This window comes from Natrix helvetica, assembly GCF_964273705.1.
Source record: "Natrix helvetica genome assembly, chromosome: Z".
Classification (NCBI taxonomy): domain Eukaryota; kingdom Metazoa; phylum Chordata; class Lepidosauria; order Squamata; family Natricidae; genus Natrix; species Natrix helvetica.
This window is the reverse complement of record NC_138554.1, coordinates 69,728,589-69,751,416: the sequence shown is the minus strand read 5'-3', so window position 1 is coordinate 69,751,416 and position 22,828 is coordinate 69,728,589. Positions and strand designations below refer to the sequence as shown.

The window sequence follows — 22,828 nt, the reverse complement described above, 5'->3', positions numbered from 1 at the left end:
TGGACACTGTTGAATCCTATGAAAAGCACTCATACTGAATGCATCTGACAGGAGTCCCATTATTGGTCACTTGAATGTCTGCCCAATAGAAAGATTTGGCAGCATAGAGACGATATAACCAGAAAGTGTATAAATGATACAACAATATACCACCATTCTTTTTATATATATAAAAAATCAAATTAAGCACTGCAGAAAACTGCACTAATCGCTCTCCACCAGTTTCTCCCCAATTTACCCCCTCCCCAAACAATGCTGAATTTTCAGGTGGTCTTGGCCGACAGCACCCATGCCCCTGAAAATAATGCATCGTCTTCGAAGGCCCCAAGAACTATTGGCAGCCGCGTTTGCCGTGCTCCCGTCTCCAAAGAACACGCATCAGCAAGCCCCCGACGCGTTGATGATCACCCGGGGATCCGAGAAGGAGGACCTGCCAGGGGAGACCCGCTGTCGCAACCAGGCGCGCTTCGTGGTTGGCTATTTCAGCTCGGTCCTCAGAGTGGAGCGGGGCGGAGCTGAGTTGAGCTGAGCGAGCCGCGCTGGCTGCGACACGACCAGAAGAGGCGTATTACGCGCTAGCGCCGCTTCTGCTGCTGTTGTTGCGGGTCCTAGGAGTCTAGTGGTGCTTGAATGAATGGACTGTCGCACGTATCTTTCCTCCCTCGCGTCGTTCCAGTTTCGAAAGAGGCGGCGGCGGTGTTGATACAGCAAGGCGGTTGGGGAACTCGGAAAGGCCAGACGATCTCACATTGTACCAGAGAGCTTAGCAAATAGGCATCCAGCCATGAGCCACATGTGTGGGATCTAAAGCCTGTTCTTTTTGTCACCGCTCCCCATTGCTCCCATTGAAAGAGCATGCTCTGCGCTCAGCCCAGCTTTCTCCAGGTAAGACACGTGCAGAGTTGTCCCGCTTTGCCTCGCTTGGTTGGTTGGTCCTTCCCAGTGGTAGTTGCTGTTATTTTCAGTCGCCTTGTCTCACCTTGGCCAGCATTCTTCCATTCCTGCTCTTAGGACTGGAGCCGCTCCTCTGTCTGGCTCACATATAGTAAAATGTTCCTGCTGTCTTCCTCCCATCCCCCCCCCCCCCCGCCGCCCCGAAAGCTGGAAAGGGTGTTATTGTGGCTTTGGGTTCCTACTCTGCAGCATTTTCCTCCTCGGTCCATACCAGGCTCTTGTGTTGTTGCGGGATTGGATTCGGACATGTTCAGGGAGTTACCAAATGCATCCTAATAGAAAGCCGCTTTGGGAGTAGGGAAAGGCCAGGACATATTTTCTATATTAAGTGCCCAGTCCAAGAAAGAACCAAAATGAGACATCTCTTTTGTGGCTTATCTCACAAAGGATGTTAGTAATACTCTAGGAACTATCGGGTATTATCAAGTCATAGAACACCCTGTAAAGCTTTATTAATTGATTGATTTCTTTCTTTAAAGGGACGGAGAATGTAGATGAGTGTGAAATGACAGCAAATCTGTCATTTTTGTTTTTGTTTTTATTCACCTACTGGCATCTGATTGAAAATGTCAGGGAGTGGGAAGAAGATAGCAGGAGGATTCTGTTTATGTGTGTACAATACAACATTTATTTTTTGAGTGTCTCCAAACTATGTCACCCCTTATTTTCCTGGTTCTAAAGGGAATTAAAAGTCAATATGCATATGCAAGAACACCTTTATGTTGCTGCAAGATTGGAGAAAGGAGTTGGGCACTTTTGGAATTCAATTGTTCAATTTCAATTCTAACTGTTAATAAAAATAGGAAAGCATAAGTAACCCATTACTGGTCGTATATCACATAAATCTGACAATGTTGATGCAATCTAGTTATCAGATGTCTGTAGCTTTGATATTTTTTTTTTGACGATGTCAATGCAGCAAATTCTTACATATGAGTTTTTGCTTAACTCCTCTTCGCACCCATCTTGTTTTATGTTGATGAGTGGTACTTCATCGACTTAGTTAAGTACTTCTGGTTTGTTTTCATACACTATATTGCCAAAAGTATTCACTCACCCATCCACATAATCAGACTCAGTTGTGAGTGAATACTTTTGGCAATATAATGTATGTAGTTTAAAATTAAGATTACTGGTGCAATCATGAATAATGCAGATTTTTTAATTTTTGTTTAAAAAAATGTCTCAGCTTCCAGCAGACATATAAATAGGGAGGTAGAGCTTACTGGATTTCACTAGTATATGTTCTTCAAATGAAAATGAACATTGTTTGTCCTGGTTTGTCCTGTTTATGTTCATTATTTTTAGAACTGCAGTGGTACCCCTGTTATGCTGCACACAGCAGAAGAGGAGAGCTGTTTTACAGCAGTCAGTTAGGCTGGGAAGAACTCTTCTCCTGGCCGATTTTACTAATTTGTCTGCATTTTTAATTGACTATCTGATTCAGTGGGGTGCATCCCTGGACTGAAGAGAGCAGCATTTAAGGGATAGAGGAACTGCTGTTTGGACAAGGTAACCTAGCAGGTGGGTCAGCTGTTCCCTTGTGAAGCCAGGAACATATGAGGATTTCAGGTATTACAATAACTCATATTAGCTGGGGGATTTATTTGAAAATTTAGATTTTCCACCAAGAAGGGATTATAACTTTCCTGTTGTGTGACTATCTTTTGTGAAGCAATGAAGTATACTAGAGTATGGTGTGTTGAATGGAATGTATGTTTATCTATCTCTTTTAAAATATACAATTGTTTTAAAAAGTATGACACTATTTTTATTAGTAATATAAGTAGCATCTTATTCAGTTATGATGCATTTTAAATAAAATCCTGCCAGCACTTTGAAAAGACATTAGAAAGCAGACTCTGCTGATTAAAAGTATATTTTATCACTTTGCTTTTATTTTTTATATTCTATTTTTATAATTGAGTATTGTGAGTGAGAATGTTTAGTTTGTTATAAAGCTAATTGTTGAAGACTAATGCTAATTAGACATTGACATTTAGCCAATGAAATCCTATGTTTTCAAACTTCATGTAAATATATTATTTTGTAGTTATTTAGTATAGAGAACCATAGAGACGGACTATAGAACTTCAGTTAGAATAGCAGTATTTTATTCCAGACAGGAAGAAGAAACCATTAGAAGAAACTCAAACGACCTCCACCTTCATTGTCTAGAGTAGCACAGGGAAAATGCACCCAGGCTTTCAAGATTCTGTTATAGTAGCCTTTATCAGTAAAACAAAATTCCAGTCATATTTATGGAATATGTTTCCTGACATGGCCTATCCTAAAAGATTGAAATCTAGTTTCTAGCTGGAAATGTTCAAATGTAATACAAAAGGCAATGCATTCTTTTTTGAATGAGTACATAATATAATTATAGTTAATTCTTATTAATGATGTATAATTGTAAATACTGCATTCATTTATATATTATATGCATTTTATTTACCTCATGAGTTTGCTATGGATTTCTAAGCAGCTTTCATTATTTAAGCAGTAAATAATGTCTTTAATTCCATTTACAAGAGTTATGGCCATCATAGTCATATGTCATGACAGTCATAAAATTGCAAACTTTTTGTGGCAGTCATTAAGTAAAGCAACTGGCACAGGCATTAAGTGAATGCCATGGACATTAAACAAATCGATGGTTTGCTATGGATGCTGTTTTGCTGAAATTTCAATATAAATGCTGGTTTTCTGCAAAATCATTGTAAACGTGTTAATGTGACTGTGGGATGCTGCAGGCAGACATAAATGTGGCCTGGGTGCTGAGCTCCCAAAGTTCAGTCACATGATTGTAGTTGTCATCCGATCATTAGAATTTTGAATCCAGATCTTAAGTAGCCCTAAGTAGGTTTGTTCTAACTTGGAAGGATTGCTATGTGATTGGTCATAAGTCAGGAACTACCTGCATGGGTGACTTTCAACAACACTGCAACCACAAAACAGTAAATCTATCCTATAAGACAAAAATTCTCTGGCACTTTCAACAAACTATTCACAGGCTCACATCTCATTTTAGTCAGACCAAGGAGTGGCTGTCCCACAAATAGCCTGACCCTACACACCTTGAATTATACCCATAAAAAAACTGAAGTCGGTGCAGCTCACACAACAGAAGTATAATAGTCATTAAACAAGGAGTGCCCAACAATGCAGACACTTTTCCATTCTGGCTCACAATATAACTTCCAAGGGAACTTCAAGGATAGTATGATCTAGTGCAGTGATGGCGAACCTATGGCACGCGTGCCACAGGTGGCACGTGGAGCCATTTGTCAGGGCACGCGAAGCGCTGCCCTGTCAGCTGGCCAGCACGCATGCTCGCGCTGGCCAGCTGAGTTCACCTTTTTAAAAGCGATTTTTCGCCCTCTCCAGACTCCAGAGGCTTTATAGGAGCCTGGGGAGGGCGAAAAGAGCCTTCCCCGCCCTCCCAGAGAGCCTCCGGAGGCTTCAGGGACCATCCGGAGGCTTCCATGAAGCCTTCGGAACGCTTAAAACAACCCTCCGAGCAAACCGGAAGTGACTTCTGGTTTGCTCGGAGGGTGGTTTTAAGCGTTCCGAAGGCTTCAGGGACCGTCCGGAGGCTTCCCTGACGCCTTCGGAGCGCTTAAAACAACCCTCCAAGCAAACTGGAAGTGACTTCCGGTTTGATCGGAGGGTCATTTTAAGCGTTCCGAAGGCTTCAGGGAAGCCTCCGGACGGTCCCTAAAGCCTCCAGAGGGCCTCCGGGGGGCGTGGGGGGGGCTCTTTTCGCCCTCCCCAGGCTCCTATAAAGCCTCTGGAGCCTGGGGAGGGCAAAAAAAGCATGTAAAAATGGGGGAGGGTCGCGCGTTGTGCGTGCATGCCCACTGGGAGTGTTGCGCATTGCATTATGGGTGCGGCACACCCGCACACAACCCCCTGCGCTCCCCCCACTTGTGGCACGCGAGCCAAAAAAGGTTCGCCATCGCTGATCTAGTGCTTATTGCAATACTCCAATTGGAAGTGCCTGTGAACCAGTCTTCCCTACCCAGGAAAGGGAGCCATTGAGATAAAATAGGAATTTGTAGAAAGGCCCTCTGACTATGGCTGCCATCTGCTCTTCAAACAGGAACCTGGAATCCAGGAGGATCTCCATATTGTGGACCAGTTTTGCTTGTGCTTTTGCTTTGTCTTGGACACCAGAATATGTTATGAATGATGCCAGTGTTCCTGCACTTCATTCCAAAATGCAGCCTTTGTTAAAAATGAACTGCAGGTCAGAGGTTTTAAAGTATCAAATGATGCACCCTGGTTGCTGCATTTTGTTCAATCTACTGACTGAACCAGTCTTGCTTTTTTCATTGCATGATAACATGCAACCCTCCAAGTGTCAAATGGCTCCATCTATTCACTTCTCAACTACTGGCTTAAGTTGAGGAAACTTGGAATCCATCAACAACTGAAGATCAGTGTTCCCCAATCAGATGAGTTGGGTTTATATCTGTCATTAACCATTGTTAGGACTTATTGTACTTATGTGAATTGAAATCCAGCACACAACAAAGGCGAATATTTCAGAAAGACTAAACCCGTGATGGCGAACCTATGGCACGCGTGCCACAAGTGGCACGCGGAGCCATTTGTCAGGGCACGCGAGGCGCTGCCCTGTCAGCTGGCCAGCGCGCATGCGCGCGCTGGCCAGCTGAGTTCACCTTTTTAAAAGCTATTTTTCGCCTTCCCCAGGCTCCTATAAAGCCTCTGGAGCCTGGGGAGGGAGAAAAGAGCCTCCCCCCCCCCCCGGAGGCTTCAGGGAACGTCCCGAGGCTTCCCTGAAGCCTTCGGAACACTTAAAACCAACCTCCGAGCAACCCGGAAGTGACTTCCGGGTTGCTCGGATGGTCGTTTTAAGCGCTCTGAAGGCTTCAGGGAAGCCTCGGGACGGTCCCTGAACAGGCACGAGACGTGCGTCTCCATCGCCCGGGCCTGGATTGCCTCCACCGCGCGGCGCCTCAGGCTCGGCGTCCTTGTGCCCGGCCTTCACATTGCTGCTGCCGCCGCCACTGCCACTAGGACGGGCTCGGCCGAAGTGAAGTCCATCAGGCTTCAGCCGCGCCGCCCTCGCCACCTCCTCCTCCTCCTCTAGCCGCGCCATCGCAAGGATTAAGGCGAAAGGGGGCGGGGAAAGCGAAGGGGGCTTTGCATGATTTTTTCGCCTTCCCCAGGCTCCAGAGGCTTTATAGGAGCCTGGGGAGGGCGAAAAGAGCCTCCCCTGCCCCCCCCGGAGGCTTCACGGAACGCTCGAACGCGGTGCCGGGGCCCGGCAGGCAGCGAACGAGTCGGAGCCTGCCGACTGGAGGAAGAGGGTGAGAGGCGGGTCCTGTGAATGGCGGCAGCAGCGGCGCAAATAGTCGCAACTCGGCTGCCTGCCGCCTTTCCCCTCCTTTGTCTCCCAGCCGGAGCGGCCCGCCGGCAAGTTACGACTATTGTCGCTGCTGCTGCCGCCGTTCACAGGACCAGCCTCTCACCCTCTTCCTCCAGTCGGCAGGCTCCGACTCGTTCGCTGCCTGCCGGGCCCCGGCGCCACGTTCGAGCGTTCCGTGAAGCCTCTGGAGCCTGGGGAAGGCGAAAAAATCATGCAAAGCCCCCTTCGCTTTCCCCGCCCCCGCCCCCTTTCGCCTTAATCCTTGCGATGGCGCGGCTAGAGGAGGAGGAGGAGGTGGCGGGGGCGGCGCGGCTGAAGCCTGACGGACTTCACTTCGGCCGAGCCCGTCCTAGCGGTGGTGGTGGTGGTGGCGGCAGCGATTTGAAGGCCGGGCGCAAGGATGCCGAGCCTGAGGCACCGCGCGGTGGAGGCGATCCGGGCCCAGGTGATGGAGACGCACATCTCGTGCCTGTTCAGGGACCGTCCGGAGGCTTCCCTGAAGCCTTCAGAGCGCTTAAAACGACCATCCGAGCAACCCGGAAGTCCGGGTTGCTCGGAGGTTGGTTTTAAGTGTTCCGAAGGCTTCAGGGAAGCCTCCGGACGTTCCCTGAAGCCTCCGGGGGGGGGGCGGGGAGGTTTTAAGCGTTCCGAAGGCTTCAGGGAAGCCTCCGGACGTTCCCTGAAGCCTCCGGGGGGGGCGGGGAGGTTTTAAGTGTTCCGAAGGCTTCAGGGAAGCCTCCTGACGTTCCCTGAAGCCTCCGGGGGGGGGCGGGGAGGTTTTAAGTGTTCCGGAGGCTTCCCTGAAGCCTCCGGGGGGGGCGGGGAGGTTTTAAGTGTTCCGAAGGCTTCAGGGAAGCCTCCAGACGTTCCCTGAAGCCTCCGGGGGGGGGGGCGGGGAGGTTTTAAGCGTTCCGAAGGCTTCAGGGAAGCCTCCGGACGTTCCCTGAAGCCTCCGGGGGGGCGGGGAGGTTTTAAGTGTTCCGAAGGCTTCAGGGAAGCCTCCTGACGTTCTCTGAAGCCTCCGGGGGGGGCGGGGAGGTTTTAAGTGTTCCGGAGGCTTCCCTGAAGCCTCCGGGGGGGGGGCGGGGAGGTTTTAAGTGTTCCGAAGGCTTCAGGGAAGCCTCCGGACGTTCCCTGAAGCCTCCGGGGGGGGCGGGGAGGTTTTAAGTGTTCCGAAGGCTTCAGGGAAGCCTCCGGACATTCCCTGAAGCCTCCGGGGGGGCGGGGGAGGCTCTTTTTGCCCTCCCCAGGCTCCTATAAAGCCTCTGGAGCCTGGGGAAGGCGAAAAAATCATGCAAAAATGGGTGCGTTGTGCGCGCATGCGCACTGGGGGCGCGTTGCATTATGGGTGCGGCACGCCCGCACACGACCCCCCCCGCGCTCCCCCCACTTGTGGCACGCGAGCCAAAAAAGGTTCGCCATCCCTGGACTAAACTATACCATCAATATAATAATGTTTATATGGCTGATCTGTGAAAGGAAGTGCTTTAAAAAGCTCTATCAGTCAGTCATTGATTATGTATTATCAAGTTGTTTTCAACTCCTAGTGACTTCATTGATCTTCTTCATGACAATCTATTTTAATCTGTTCTCTCAAGTCTCCCAACGGTGCACTCATTGTCACTATGACCAAGTCCATCGATCTTTGGTGCTAGTCATCTTCCCTTTCCTTCCACTTTTCCCAGCATGATGGCCTTTTCCAGAACATCACATAATATAGATATCACTAAGATGACCACACAAATTGTGGGAGTGTCTGATGTTTATTGGCTGCTATTTCCTAATGACTCTGAAATTAGAATAAAGATAACATTTTTTTCTCAGTTCTCTTATTAGGAAATGGACTCTAGACCAGGGATTCTCATTTTTTTTTCAGGGTGTGGAATCTGGTAGCTAAAAACAAATATCCCCAAACCCAAACAAAGCTCTTGTTGCAGAAAATTGGCTACATTCACCTGAACTCCCCCCATCCCTTAGTCTCTCCTATAATTCCCCAAACTATTCTGTTTTCTTTCCTCCTGCCAATGTTAGTTAAATAATTAGTTGATAGAGAGATTTGCTTATATAAAGACATTAGGAACATTACAGACAGTCTTTGACTTACAACCATTTGTTTTAGCGACTGTTCAAAGTTATAATGGTATTGAAAAACGTAATGTATGACTGATTTTCACACTTATGACAGTTGTAGCAGCCTATGGTCACTTGATCAAAATTCAGGTGCTTTGCCTAGAATGTATTTAAGACAACTGTCCCTGGTTCGTGTGATTATCATTTGTAACCTTCTCAGCTGGCTTCCAGCAAGCAAAGTTAATAGGAGAAGTCAGATTCATTTAAGACTACATGATTCAGTTAACAGCTGCAGAGATAACAATTATTGTAGCAAAAAAGATTGTAAAATGGGGCACAATTAATTAAATAATTGCCTTATTTGGCAGTGGAAATTTTGGGCTCAGTTGTGGTTCTAATTCAAGGATTACTTGTATATAAAATTAATCTTAATATGCATTTCTCCCAAAGTTGTACCTAGCTAATATCTAAAAGTATAGCTGCTGTTATAATATTATATGATCAAGCACTACCTGGATCAGGACAGAAGTCCCATCAAGTCAAGTCAATAACCAAATTTTTACTGTTGTTACCTTGTTAATAGGATATGCAGAAGTGAGTATATTGCTGTTACTGTTTTGCTGTGTTCAATGTTGTGATTTATTGTGCAACAATTAGTCTGTTGGGCAACTATTACTCTGGATATTTAAAATTTTTAATTTTAAAAAATAAAATACAAATATTTTACATTATTACCTTGGGCAGGGAAACTTGAATATGAAGGAAACACAAAGGGATGGTTATGCTTTCAGAAAAGCCTTTTCAAATAATCTGCTTTCTAGCAAATGAAGTGGGCTTGTTATTCAGTATCAGGCTTAGAAACTATACCAAGTAAAAAATCCTTGGCATCTGGTAGTAAAAGTATGAACAAATGACAAAAATATATCTAAAACCATTTGGTTTTTACAAACTGTATGCCTATGACTTTTAGATGGAGTGTTTGACTCATTTATTCTATTAAAGCAGATCCTCAAATCAAATAAATCCCTACTTTGAATTATCAAATCATCATCAAGCTTAATCTTTAATTTGTAGTTCCATATAAGGAAAATGCAATGGGTGGGAGTTAGTGTCACCATGACCTTGACTTTGACTGACCTTAGTTACCAATGAATCAGCTTAGTAACTTATTAAACTCTGTGCTTATCAGAGTTTTTTTTAGAGTAATAATATTTGCTTTGCTTTGCTTTTTCAGATCTCAAATTCTTTAATGTGGCCAGCTACCAGCCTTAACTATTTTATGCTAATTTGTGGTTAAGGTTATAAGGGCCCTTCAATTTCCAATATTCTCAAGAAGGATGCACCCCTGCTCTTATCCTTGAATTCTAAACAATTGGTGAAGTACTAAGTCTCTTTGATTATAACCAAATAGGTAGAAGCTAATATATACAGACAGTGGGAATGTAGCTGATCTGCCAGCCAATAATACCAAACAATCAATGTACATCCCTGCATTCTTTTGATAAGTGAAATAAATATATATCTTCCAACAGAGACATGAATTTTGCTCAAATACAAAAATAAATTACCCCATTCCTCCTTTGTTGATGGTCAAATTTTTAACTTAAAAAAATAAAAATATTTTACATTATTATCCTGTTCAGAGGATGCGGAATATGAAGGAAACCTTTTGTAATAATTTTACTGGGAGTACCATTAAATTATCTCAATTTCTTCAAATATGTATTACAGGGAGATAAAGGTAAATAGACTATTAATTTACATTGGAATATAAAATAATTTCTTTGTTAGTAATATACATTTGCACTCCTGTTGAAACAATGTAAAACAACTTCTTGAGGCAATCTTTCATGATGAGTTTTACTTTTGAAACAATGCAAGAAACGCTGCATTTTCAAAGTGAAACACTCTGATGGCAGGAGCCATTTCTCTTTATACCAGGGGTGTCAAACTCGCATCATCACATTGTCAAAACATGATGTATCGTGACTTTCCCTCTTCATTAAAACAGTGTGGGCGTGGCCAGCACATGACGCATCCTGCCCATGGACCACGAGTTTGACATCCCTGTCTTATACTGTTTGTGGACGTAAGAGCAATTTATAAACTCATGGCACATGTATCCACCTTGCAGCAGTTATGGGGTCAAAAAATAAGGGTCACTTGTGCTTCTGAAAACAAAACACACTGCAGTTTAGTTCATGAATGCTTTAGTTTGTACATTTAAGCAATGAAATTAATCAGAAACAGGCAGGGAGCTGCCTCATATTGTTGAATCATTTCTGATAAGCTGCTCCTGGAAGCACTGTTGGATAAACAAATGGTAAGTTCTTTCTGTGGTTTTATCATAATTCTCAAACCAAAGTTGCAGCTTGAGTGTGGTCTGTACCTTGGAAAAAAGGAAGCGGAAGGGAAATGAATGCATGTCTTCTGAATAAGCCGTTGATGTATATTCTGCTACCCTTTTGTTGCCATATCAAAGTAGTATTTTAAAGGTAGGATTGCATAGGCAAAGAAATCTGAAGAATATTAATTGTTAAGACTAACTTCATAAAGTGCTGACTTTCCCCCAGATCCTAATTCTATACTAAGCTTTGTTTCTGCAGCTGCAAATATTTTTTTAGAGAATTGAATTACTTTTTTTCAGTATCTTTAACTACTTTTAAAGAAGTCCTTAAACTCATTAAAATTGACCAATTGAGTAACTATTTCAAAAGTGAATCATTTATCATTTATCAGCTAAGCTAAAGCATGTGTAGAATAGGAAGAAGCTAACATATACAGATAGTGGGAATGTAGCCTGCCTAGCCAGCCTATAATACCAATTATAAAGTACTGTGCTGCCCCAGCAGTATATAACTAGTGTAGAAATTAAGAACTGTCTCCTTTAAGAAACTACTTCCTGGGAAATGTGACAGAGACTGCCTTATGGGAAATGTAGTTCCATGACATGTGATCACATCTCTGTTTCTGATTGGCCACTGGGGCATTCTGCCTGTGTGCAACATTTATAGCTGGTCAGTTTAAATGCCTTCGTGAACTGGAATAGTAGTGTTTGTATCTCTGCTCAACATGGGAGTGAAATTATCATCTTTTTACACCACGTGATGGGACAGATTATGGAAAGTCAGAAGTATCTTAACTCTGAACTGTAAGTTTGCTATTAAGAATGCCTGATAATAAACGTGATCTAAATAAGATTCTAAGCGTGGAGTTAACTGCATGCCCTGAGCAAGCCTACAATGCTCGAGGCAGAACAGTAAAAAGATGATGTTTTCACTCCCCTCCAATAAAAAGAAGTTGTTATTTTGAGCTCCCCTCGAGTAAAAAAAGTCATTGAAGTTGAATACCAAATTCTGTTTGCATTTTAACCGAGAACAGCTGCCGGGATTTCCCCCACCCCCTCTTGGAGCAAAGAGAAACATCCAGTTTCAGTAAGAAAGGCTGATTAACTGTCCTGGGATGAAGGACTTTGTTGTGATTAAGAGAATGTGCTAAACAGGGGCCAAGAGTTGTATGAAAAAAGTAGCCTCTACAACCTAGCTGGCTCAATCTGCTCTGAAAAGCCTGTTTTGTATGGAAGAATGCTTACAGACTAGACTCTTTTTTTCTCCTCTGATATACTGAGAAAGCAGATCCTGCAGTTAGAAAAGCATGTTTCCTCTCTCTCCCTGTTTGAAAGCAAGATAGACTTTGTTTTCATCTAACTGAGCTCCAGGGGTGGGGACCCAGGAATCGCATGATAAAGCAACCCCACTTCCCAACCTATCCAGTCTGATCTACTGTTATTAAGGCCAAATGCATGTGGCTTGGAAGCAAGCAGCAGCCTAACAAAGAAAAAAAAAACTGTTTCAGTAGATCAAAGCAAATTCCAAGCCTTACTCCTTAAGTGATTGCAAAAGCCTCATGGAAAGGTCTCCATGGAAACAGAATTTGAATAAGTGAGAGGTCAGTTAGTCCAGGTCCTTTGAACTTTATTTATAAGTTGTCTTGACAATGAGGGGCAATAAAGAGGCCCCAATCATTCCAGCATCAGCTTACTTTGTGTGGGCAGAGCCATCTGGCAGTCAAATGGCCACAAGGCAGATGCAGTCCAGCTGAAGGGCCTGCAAGTTATGGGCAGGCTGTTTTGTGACTGTTGTTTATGAAATATTGGAAAAAGGCAAACTCCTTAGGAGGTAACAAGCTAGCAGGATCCAAGACAGGTTCCGAGTCCAGGTAAAGACCCTATGGAATTCCAAAACTGGAAAGTTAGCTTGACAAACCTCAGCAAGGAAAACACCATTACCAATCACTCCAAACATTAGTCACAAGCAGCACCCTCTGGGGGCTCCCCTACAAACTGCAGTCCAGTATTTCAAGCCAACGCATGCAACGCACCCTAGTGCACCCCAGAAGCAGCTGCAAGTGCACATCAGTATGTGGTGACTCATCATCCCCTTGCTCATACCAACCAATCTGTTTAGTGAAAGTCTACCCTGATGGGTGCCTAGAAGAAGCCGGGAAGATGCCTAAAATAGTAGATGCACAAAGCTATATCATATCAGCCAGTTCAGCACTCTACAGCCTCATCAACATTCAAAGTGAAGAAACACACTTCATGACATCAACGTTCACTTGATCCCAGCGCACGGCGGGGAGGAAAGTTGATAGACTCTGTATAAAATTGTTGGATGGGAATGCACAGTTCCCTCTGCCACCATTATTAGAATAGGACGACCCACTAGATGATCACAGTCAGATTGCGACACCAGGGTTAGCAAGCTCCACACCTTACCTGAAGCACATGGCCAATCACTTTGCTGCTCTAGATCCTAAAGCCATAATCCTGCTCTTGCCGGGAGCAGACATCTCTAACGCTTTCACCCCCCAAGAAGTGGTCAAAGGCCCAAGGGGCTCCTCATTCACCCTCAAGACACAATTTGGAAGGTGCATCTTTGGAATGGTTTGTGTCGATTGGCCACAGGGCCCAACCCAGGCAAATGTCTTTGCAACCTACACTCTCAGTAACGGGAGAGCATCCCACTGGAGACCATGTCAAGAACACTTCACGACTTCAGCAATCAAACCAGTTTTAAGAGCAACAGTGTTCCAGACCAGCAAAGAAGACAATGACTTGGCCTTGTCGAAAGAGGACAAAGAATTTCTGAAGCTCATAGACAAGGAACTTCAACAGGAAACTACTAAGAATTGGATGACTCCACTACCCTTCCGCCTACTTAGGCAACCACTTCCAACAACCATGAGCAAGCTCTCTCTTGGCTTTCCAGTCTGAGATGACTTAGACAAGAAGCCTGCAATGAAAGTTCATTTAGTGGAGTTCATGGATAAGATGGTCCAGAACGGACGGACACACAGAACTTCCCCCACCTCTGAGAAACGATGAGAAATACTGGTACCTGCTATCCTTTGGAATATACCACCCACAAAAGCCAGGCCATATTCGAGTAGTCTTTGATGCCAGCGTGCAATTCCAAGGCCTCTCTCTGAACAAGGTCCTCACAGGACCTGACTTTACCAACAGTCTGCTCGGCGTGCTCATTCGCTTCAGAAAGGAAGCCATAGCCATCATGGCTGACATCCAGCAGATGTTCTACTCATTCCTTGTCAGAGAAGACCATCAAAACTACCTATGTTTCATGTTTCCAGTGTCAAACAGCACAACCAACAGAAGCAAGAATGGGAGATATGGCATGCCTCCCTGAGTTGTCTTCAAAGTGTTCCTGTGCAGCGCATATCAGTTTCATCATGGGAAAGGTGGAACTAGTACCACAACTACTCAACCATTCCTGAGAACCAGCTCGCTTCAAACGCTTCTCCAGTGGAAACCTCTCATGTTGGGCTTTGTGAAGGATGGGAAGTTTCCCTCCCACCTACAATTAATGAGGTGCAGATCGCAGCCCTTCCGAGAAGCATATCTCTTAATGAGCAATAAATAAAATCTGAGAACATGTTCTAATGAAAACAAACTTTAATATGAAAATAAAATAAAACCTTATTATCTAATTCTTACATTTTGCAAGAGCAATTGTCGCCAACCTCCTCCGGCATCCAGTCCTGGAAACGCTGAGACATGAATTCGGCACCACGGTCGCTCTGGATTCTGGCGATGCAAACTTGGTATTGGGTAGAAACAAAAGCTGCAAAGTCTTCAAAGATCTGAAAGGTCTCAGATTTCTCTCTCATAGGATATACAAATCCATGTCTAGAATGATTATCTACAATTGTTAGAAAATACTTTCTGCCACCAATTGTTGGTGGGAAAGGACCCACTATGTCAGTGTGTACCAAATCAAAAATGTGTGTTGACAGTCGTGTAGAATGTTTGGGAATGGCAGCTGCTTTGAATTTAGCTTTCCTGCAAACTGCACAATCCAAAAACACCTTACACCCCTTTAGATCCAAACCTTTTGCGAACTCCGGCATTTTTTTAAGAACACGGAAACTGGCGTGCCCCAATCTTCTATGCCACTTGTGGATACACCTGGAATGCAAAGGTTTACCAGTTAGTGAATTTTCAACATTAACAGTTTCATGAGGAAGCTCAGGCTTGCTCTGAGCAATCTGCTTCTTTTTTTCTCTGTTTGTTGACTTTAGGAGCCTTTGGAGTAGCAACGGGTTCTCTCTCTGAAGCAACTCTCTCTGGGCCCGTGCTGTCCCTTTTTGGAGTTTGCATACTTGCCTTGCTTTGGGCTTTAAGTAATAAACACCACCAATCAACATGGTTTCAGCAACAATATCTCCATCTTTCTCGAGGTGGTGAACCTGGAACTTTAACTCTCTAGACAAGTAACTTTGACTAAGCAAATTACTGATTGCTGAAGGTATGTAATAAACATTAGGGATGAATGTATCAAGCTCTTCAACGTAAACAGTTCCTTTTCCCATGACCTTACAAGTGTGGTTGGAGAAGGAGTACAGTTCTCGATATTCGGGCTCTGGCTCGCCCATCTCTGTGAAAAGTTCCTTTCTGCAGGTAGCGTGTAAAGCTGCACCACTATCTAAAGTCCACAAAAGACGTCTGTCGTATTCTGGACCAGGTTGTGGAACGTTGGTTATGGCCAATGTTGTGAGTGGAGCTTGTGGATCACGCCTTGGACCACGATTACCTTGTCTTCCACCTCCACCTCTGCCTCTGGAGTCTGTTCCTCTGGCTGGTATGTGACGGGAGCTGGAACTCGTTGGGGACAATCCCGGGTGTCATGTCGGAAGGGACGTCTAGCTGGAGCTTTTGACGCTGGGGGTCGTTGCAGATGTGGTGTAGCTAATTTGATAGCTTCCTCCTCATTTAAAAGTCTGCATACATGATTAACAGTGCGTTGAGCAATAGGCACGTGGTTAATCTTTGCAATGGCAACTTTCCATTCATAATTCAATGAGTTGATGATGCTGATCATTTGGATATCATCAATAACATGGCCTCTTTCTCTCAATTCACTTCTCATTCCTTTCAGTTTGGTCAAATGTCCACCAATTTGTTCACCAGGTTTCAACTTCGAACCATGGAACTCAGACATGAGCAAACATGAAGACTCAATTGAAATGGGCCTGTAGCAATCTTCCAAAATAGCCCAAATTTGTTGGGCTGTTGCATCAGGTGGGAAAGTAACCTGCAATTCAGTATCCATGGACATCAATAATGTTGTGCAAGCCCTAGTCTCTAGGTCTTTTATTGCAGGAGTCCATGGTTGGGCAGGAGGATTAAACACCATACAATGGGTACCTTCTCTGTGAAGCAAGAGTACAATCTTACTGACCCAGGCTTTGTAATTGTGTCCTGACATCTTTAATTTGGACTCACCAGTCAAAGGAGTGACAGAAAATGCCTGTTGAGGAATATGCATTTGAGCAGGTAAATATGCTGGTTGTTGAACCAGGGGGCGCTGTAACGTGACCTGTGGTCTCTGTGTTACAGTTGCCATTGGTGCTTGAGCAGCAAAATTAAATTGGCTTGCTTGAAAGGTTGGCATTTGCCTTTGCTGCATTAGGTTTTGCCTTGTTCCATCTAGGAAAAATCCAACACCACCAGGGGGCGTTGAAGATTGAGCCTTTGGAGGCATTTGCATTAGTGCTTGGACATCTGGACGAGCTACAGATATATTTGACCAAGACTGTTGCAATTTATTTAACTACTGCTGTAATAAATTATTTCTGCCAGGAGATGGCAGTGCAGCTTCACTTTTCAGCTGTATCATTTCTGCCTGCGTGGCTGGAGAACAAAGGAGATCACGTGGCTTCTGTGACGTGTACATATCTCTCTGTTCTGATTTGTCTGACACAATATCCTCCAGGGGGTGTGTCTTAGGCTGTGGAGAAGAAGGCAAGATGGCGTCCTCAGACATTTTGGAAATGGGGAAACCCCTCCTACTTGCCTCTAATCTATCATAGTGTTTTCGGGCTTGAAAAGCTGTTTTTCAAAAAGGTCTATCTGATCACGATAGCTTTTCATACCTTGCTCAGGGGTTGGGAAGAATTCATAAGTTTCACTTTCTACGTGGGGGTGGAATTCTTCTGCCGGCTGTTGCTTCGGGAGCTGTGGCCAGACATCAAGTGTTTCATAATCTCTAAAGATATTTGGGATTGAATTTCTCTGGCATGGAACGCCTTGGTTTAGCCCCGAGCATTTCATAATCTCTTGGAGATATTTGGGAGCATGCATAATCAGAAGGGAGTATAACTGACCTCGGTCTGTTTCCTTCGGCTTCGAAAGCAGCTCTATCTCCTCTGTGAGATTTTCCTCCCATGGTAGATTCTCCTCTCGGACCGGTTCGGAGATTTGGAAACCAGCTTGAAAAGTCTTCCATTTCTGTATCAGAGGGGAGGGACCCCTCGGAATGTGCTTCATTTCTGTCTTTCTTTTTCTTTGGCATGGTTAGGAAGTTGATTTAAGCGTGTCTCAGTAGCTATAAATCATTCTTCTAATTAGGCTAGCCGCTTTATCTCTTGGAGATAGCTTAACAAGGAAGAAGGCTGTTAATTAAGAGAACCATCCTGTCTGCTGCCAATTTGTGAAGGATGGGAAGTTTCCCTCCCACCTCCAATTAACGAGGCGTGGATCGCAGCCCTTCCGAGAAGCATATCTCTTAATGAGCAATAAATAAAATCCGAGAACATGTTCTAATGAAAACAAAATTTAATATGAAAATAAAATAAAACCTTATTATCTAATTCTTACATTTTGCAAGAGCAATTGTTGCCCACCTCCTCCGGCAGGCAAAACGAAGATCAGAAGGAAAGTACAAGAATGTGTGACGTATTATGAAACGTATTAGGAGGCATGCACAGTAAATCATTGTCAGATAAGAAAAACATTTCTACAGTATAACTCAGAATAGAAGCTCAATTGACAAACAAATTAATGTAGGGACAGGCTTAGCAGTGATCATCCTCACCACCCTCATGGCAGAGGTGGTAGCTATAATCAACACTCAACCTTTGGTTCCAGAGTGTTCAGGTCCTGAAAACCCAACTGTCCTCACCCCAGCCACCTTGCTGAACCTGGTGACTAGCCAGCACCAGCAGGGAACTTCATTCCCAAAGACATGTATTGGAACTCATGGCCTAAGGGCCTATGGGACTTATGCACCAAGTCCTACCCAGTAAAGATGGACTAGTTTGCCAGGTGGAAGCTCAGGTCACAAAGCTGCTGGAGTCATGTCGCGACCAGCAGACTTTCGTCAAGAAGCTCTACACCAAACCAATCACTGACCTGGTACTGCTGTTAAGGAAGACTGAACTAGAAGATTGAATCTCAAGCTTTGCATGCTTTGTGTTTACATCATTGTTTGCACTGTTTGATGCTATGCCTTTGTGTAACTCAGTTAATTAGTTAAGTTTGTATGTTTGATGTTATGCCTCTGTTTATCTTAGTTAATTCAATAGTCAAGTCTGCATTGTTTTATACTATGCCTTTGTTTGCCTTTAGTTAAAAGTTAGTTGATAGTGGAATTTATAATTCCAGGCAGGGAGTGTGCTGCCCCAGCAGTATATAGCTAGTGTAGGAATTAAGAACTGTCTCCTTTAAGAAACTACCTCCTGGGAAATGTAGGCAGAGACTGCCTTATGGAAAATGTAGTACCATGACATGTGATCACATCTGTGTTTCTGATTGGCCACTGGGGCATTTTGCCTGCATTCAAAGTTTATAGCCAGTCATTTTAAATGTCTTTGTGAACCGGAATAGTAGTGTTGTATCTCCGCTCAACATGGGAGTGAAATCATCATCTTTTTACACCACGTGATGGGACAGATTATGGAAAGTCAGAAATATCTTAACACTGAATTGTAAGGTTTGCTATTAAGAATGCCTGATAATAAACTTGATCTGAATGAGATTCCTAAGCATGGAGTTAACTGCATGCCCTGAGCAAGAATACAATGCTCGAGGCAGAACATGTACATCCCTGAATTCTTTTGTTAAATGAAATAAAGATATATCCCCTCAATTGAGACATGAGTTTTGGTCACATACAAAAACCCACTCCTTCTTTGCTGGTGTAGAGAGTAAGAACAATGATCTTGATGAAGACATGCAGGATCTGTTGTCTAGGCAAAAGTGAGAAAATGATTTTTTAAGTCTCGAATGCCCAAATAACATTTCAGAAGTGATTCAGGCATATGCCTTCCTAATTTACTGAATGAAAAGGTGGAAGCCAGAGTGCAGCACATTCAGGCTGGCATGATTTGTTTATTGTAGCCAATTTAAAGGTGTAGCCAATTTTAACCTTCCTGTGGAGTTGATTTCCTGGTTCGCCTTACCTGGTGGATTGATAGCCGGAGATAGAAATTTGTTTACTTAAAAGTGAAGAGGAGGATTTGGGTAAGGATTGAAGCAAAAATTCATTGAAGATTGTGAAGTGGTGCTGGAAGAACTACCTTTATTTCACACGGCTTCTGATTATAGTTTGGAATCTTCAGAATCTGGAGAACTCCAGATAATTGAAACAGAGGAACTTTTGCTATGCAAACATTTATATTATAGCAGAAATAGATAGTATGTCTAATTGAGAATTTCTATTATGTTATTGATTTCTGTTTTCTCAGAAATTCTTAGACTTGCTGCTTATAATTCTATAAGTTATGAAATGTAATAATTACTAACTGCAATTTATTTATACAAGTAGTCTGTATAGCAACCGCAATTAGAACAAGTAACTCAGTTAAGTGAAACAGTTGCTAAGTTAAACTGTCATCCTGCAAAGTAATTCAGATAGATTACTGTCAGCAGGTTAAAACTCTGACATAATTGAATCCTGCCAAGTATAAGAGAATCTGTCTGTTCTTGGAAGTGCTAGACCTACCAACCAGCTGTGTCCATGCTTATAGTTTCTCAGTGATCAGATCAATAAAACTTCCCATCTCAGGAGGGGAAATTGATGGTCATTCTTCCTTGTCATGCCCACCTGATGTCCTAGAAAAGTAAGTGAAAAGTAAGATTTAAAAAAAATATTTTGAATTTAGGGGTGATAGATTTAAATATAGTGAGACTTTTTAATATTTTTGTTCCACTATTTTTTCTTTCTAAATTGTAGCTGTTTACTGGATAATGTAGAAATTTTGTCCTTATTCTCAAGGAGGAAGATATCTCAAACTTTCTTGTGGTAAACTCTTTGGAAATATTCAACTGAAATTCGTACAGTTCATATCCCCTATCTCTTCTGTCTCTTGCTATTATTTTTATCCTGTTCTGTCAGAAAGTGAAGCACCATCAGACATTTCTTCATTATAATGAATCAAACAGTAGATTCATGAAAGCCTTTCAAATAATACATTTAAATTCATATAAACTAAAAGTCCATTGAAGAAAATGCATGCCTGCAAAATACAAAAGCACTACCTAAAAAACTTATATAGATATTTTAGTGAGTGCATTTTTCTATTGTTAAGTGTCCTAGACTTTTTTGTAGTTTAGTTACAGTTGATGAGACTTTACAACTTGAAAAGTTCTGTGAACTGAATAAGTTTTTTTTTTTAAAGTATGCCCTACTTCCTGCATTTGATAGTTTATAGTTTGCATTAAAGCAGGTAGCTCTAGGCAGATGAATCTTATCTTTATAGACAGAAATGTTAGTTCAGAGTAAATATGCAATTTGCTCTGGTTCAGTGGTGGGATACCAGGTACCGTTCCACCTGCCTTACCTGCATTTGTGCTGATCAGGCTTATGCGCACGGAGTGTACGGCGCCTGCGTAATGCTCCACCGAGCAGCTGTAGCATCAAGGAGTGTTGCAGGCGGTAAGTACACATGCACACACTGTGCGCGTGCTGCATGCGTGCATGTGGTGGATGCCTGGCCCTGTTGCACCATACCTGTTGCAATGGGATCCGGAACCCACCACTGCTCTGGTTGATCATGAATTGAAGTGGCCCATTTTGGTGAGATTTAGACCTTCTCTAAAGCTGGTTGAGCTTATCTCAGAGCTTTGAAATAATTTCAGTACTTCAAAGAATTGAAAAGATGCAGACAGCTTGCTTTGTTTTTGTATAAGTTATCTGAAAAAATGTAAACTCTTAAGAGTGATGAAAGACCAAAAATAGATTAAGCTCTTGGTTCCAACCAATCTTTAAATAACAAATCAGAGTATTTGGATGGACAGTGAAAAAATATGTCAGATATATGTCATATGTCTGCGTTACTCTTTTCTATTGCTCTGTTTCACTGGGTTAAGGCCTTTGGTTCATTGGCTTTTATGCTAAAATATATAAATGTCTTTTCTTATTTTAAGAAGTCAATGTTTCTTTGTCATTCACATTTTTTCGTGTTTACTTGTAGGGAAAAGGAAAGGTACTGTTTTTTAAGTGCATGAAATAAAGCAGAGTCTATATACTATTTTTATATTATTTTGGAAATTTTAAAAAAAAATTCCTATGCATTTTGCAGTTAAATCTGAATCAGTGATGGGGTACGACCAGTACGCCCTGGTACGGACATGCAGTGCCTGCTGGGAGCATCAGGTACCGTTCTGGTACGGTGCTCCAGAGGGCCCACCTGCCCACCCTTCTTACCTGCATTTGAGCCGTTCTGGGGCTTACGCACACGGAGCGTATGGCGCCTGTGCAATGCTCTGCCAAGCAGCTAGAGCATCGCAGGTGGTAAGTACACATGCGTGCACTACGCGCATGCTGCGCACATGCACGTGATGGATGCCCGGCCCTGTTGCACCATACTAGTTGCAACGGGATCCGGAACCCACCACTGATCTGAATGCTTCTGTTTAGGAGTAGCAAAACCTTTATTGTAAAATAATCTTATCTTTATTACCAAGTTTGACCAAAGTGAGTAATTACTTTTTAGTAACAAAATATTATTCTTGCTCTTTGACCACATTCTGTAAAATTATGTCACACTTAAAAATAGTGGATTTAGCCAATGTTTGATATTCTGTTTTCCTTTCCCCCCTTTGAATGTGAATTCACATGTTCAGCTTGTCTGGCAGTGGTTATATCAGCATTTCAAGTTGCTTTCTGATACACTGAGAGATTAAGTTCTCCTTATTACTCTAATATATCTGAACAGATACATTTATATCTCATAGCATATGGTACAATGAATCATATCAAACTCATATATGACTTTCCAAGTTCCCATGTTATTTTTCCAAATCAAGGTTAAGCTTTTGGCAGGGGTTGTGTTTTGTGCATTAGGAGGAAAATTATACTTCCATCTAATCCTATCCCATTTTGACAGAATGACAGCAGGTTTTCTAATACCTACACAAAAGAAAGGGTTTGCAACCCTCAAATATATTCTTGTCACCATCCACAAATGACTGTGGCATAGTATGAAAATTGGGAAATTTAGATACCCATAAAATTTGGAATAAATGAATTCAGTTGCCTAAATTATGCCCGTTTCTATATTTTGCTATTAAGTTAAAGAATGAAAAATAAGTTTATATTTTTTCTTTCTCTAATAACCATATCCCGTGCCACAAATATAGGAGAGTTGGTAGAAAAAAAGAAACACACTAAGCATGCAATTTTACCTTATATTAAAACCTGGAGGAAAGGTAGTTTTAAACAAGAAACCGATGAAAGAGCAGGAAACATGAACCAGAGAATTACCTTGGCTGAATTTATAATTAAGATTGGCTAGCTGAAATAATTATTATTTCCTCCACCCCATCCCTATTAAGAAATAGTTGGATTATTTCTGAGTACAATTTTAAGTCCTAATTGGATCTGTTACACTTCCAATTAAACCACTGGAGGCAAAAAAGAACTCTCATCCTTCAACTGTCCTGTGATTGCCCTCCACAGCTTCCTTTGAATCTCTTGCTCTGCTTTTTCTTCACCTTTTATCTGTTCCACTTTAATTTTTGTAGAAAGATTTGCTGTACATCTTACATAGTTTTTCTTTTGTCCTTGATATATCATACTTTGATCTGGAAAAATGATGCATTACAAGACT

General features: G+C 42.8%; 1 protein-coding gene across 6 annotated transcripts in view; it reads left to right on the top strand.

Moving 5' to 3' along the window:
* Positions 1-569: 569 nt before the first annotated feature.
* Positions 570-22,828, top strand: part of HECW1 (HECT, C2 and WW domain containing E3 ubiquitin protein ligase 1) — a 236,427-nt gene continuing 214,168 nt past the window's right edge. For 4 of the 6 annotated variants that reach the window (XM_081932565.1, XM_081932568.1, XM_081932564.1 and 1 more), the window contains exon 1: positions 570-885. In XM_081932565.1, the coding sequence (XP_081788691.1) occupies positions 856-885 (30 nt within the window). In that variant the 5' untranslated portion in view covers positions 570-855. Of the gene's footprint in view, positions 886-17,794; positions 18,704-22,828 lie in introns of those variants that run through there. The other 2 variants (XM_081932569.1, XM_081932567.1) reach the window with 1 other exon arrangement.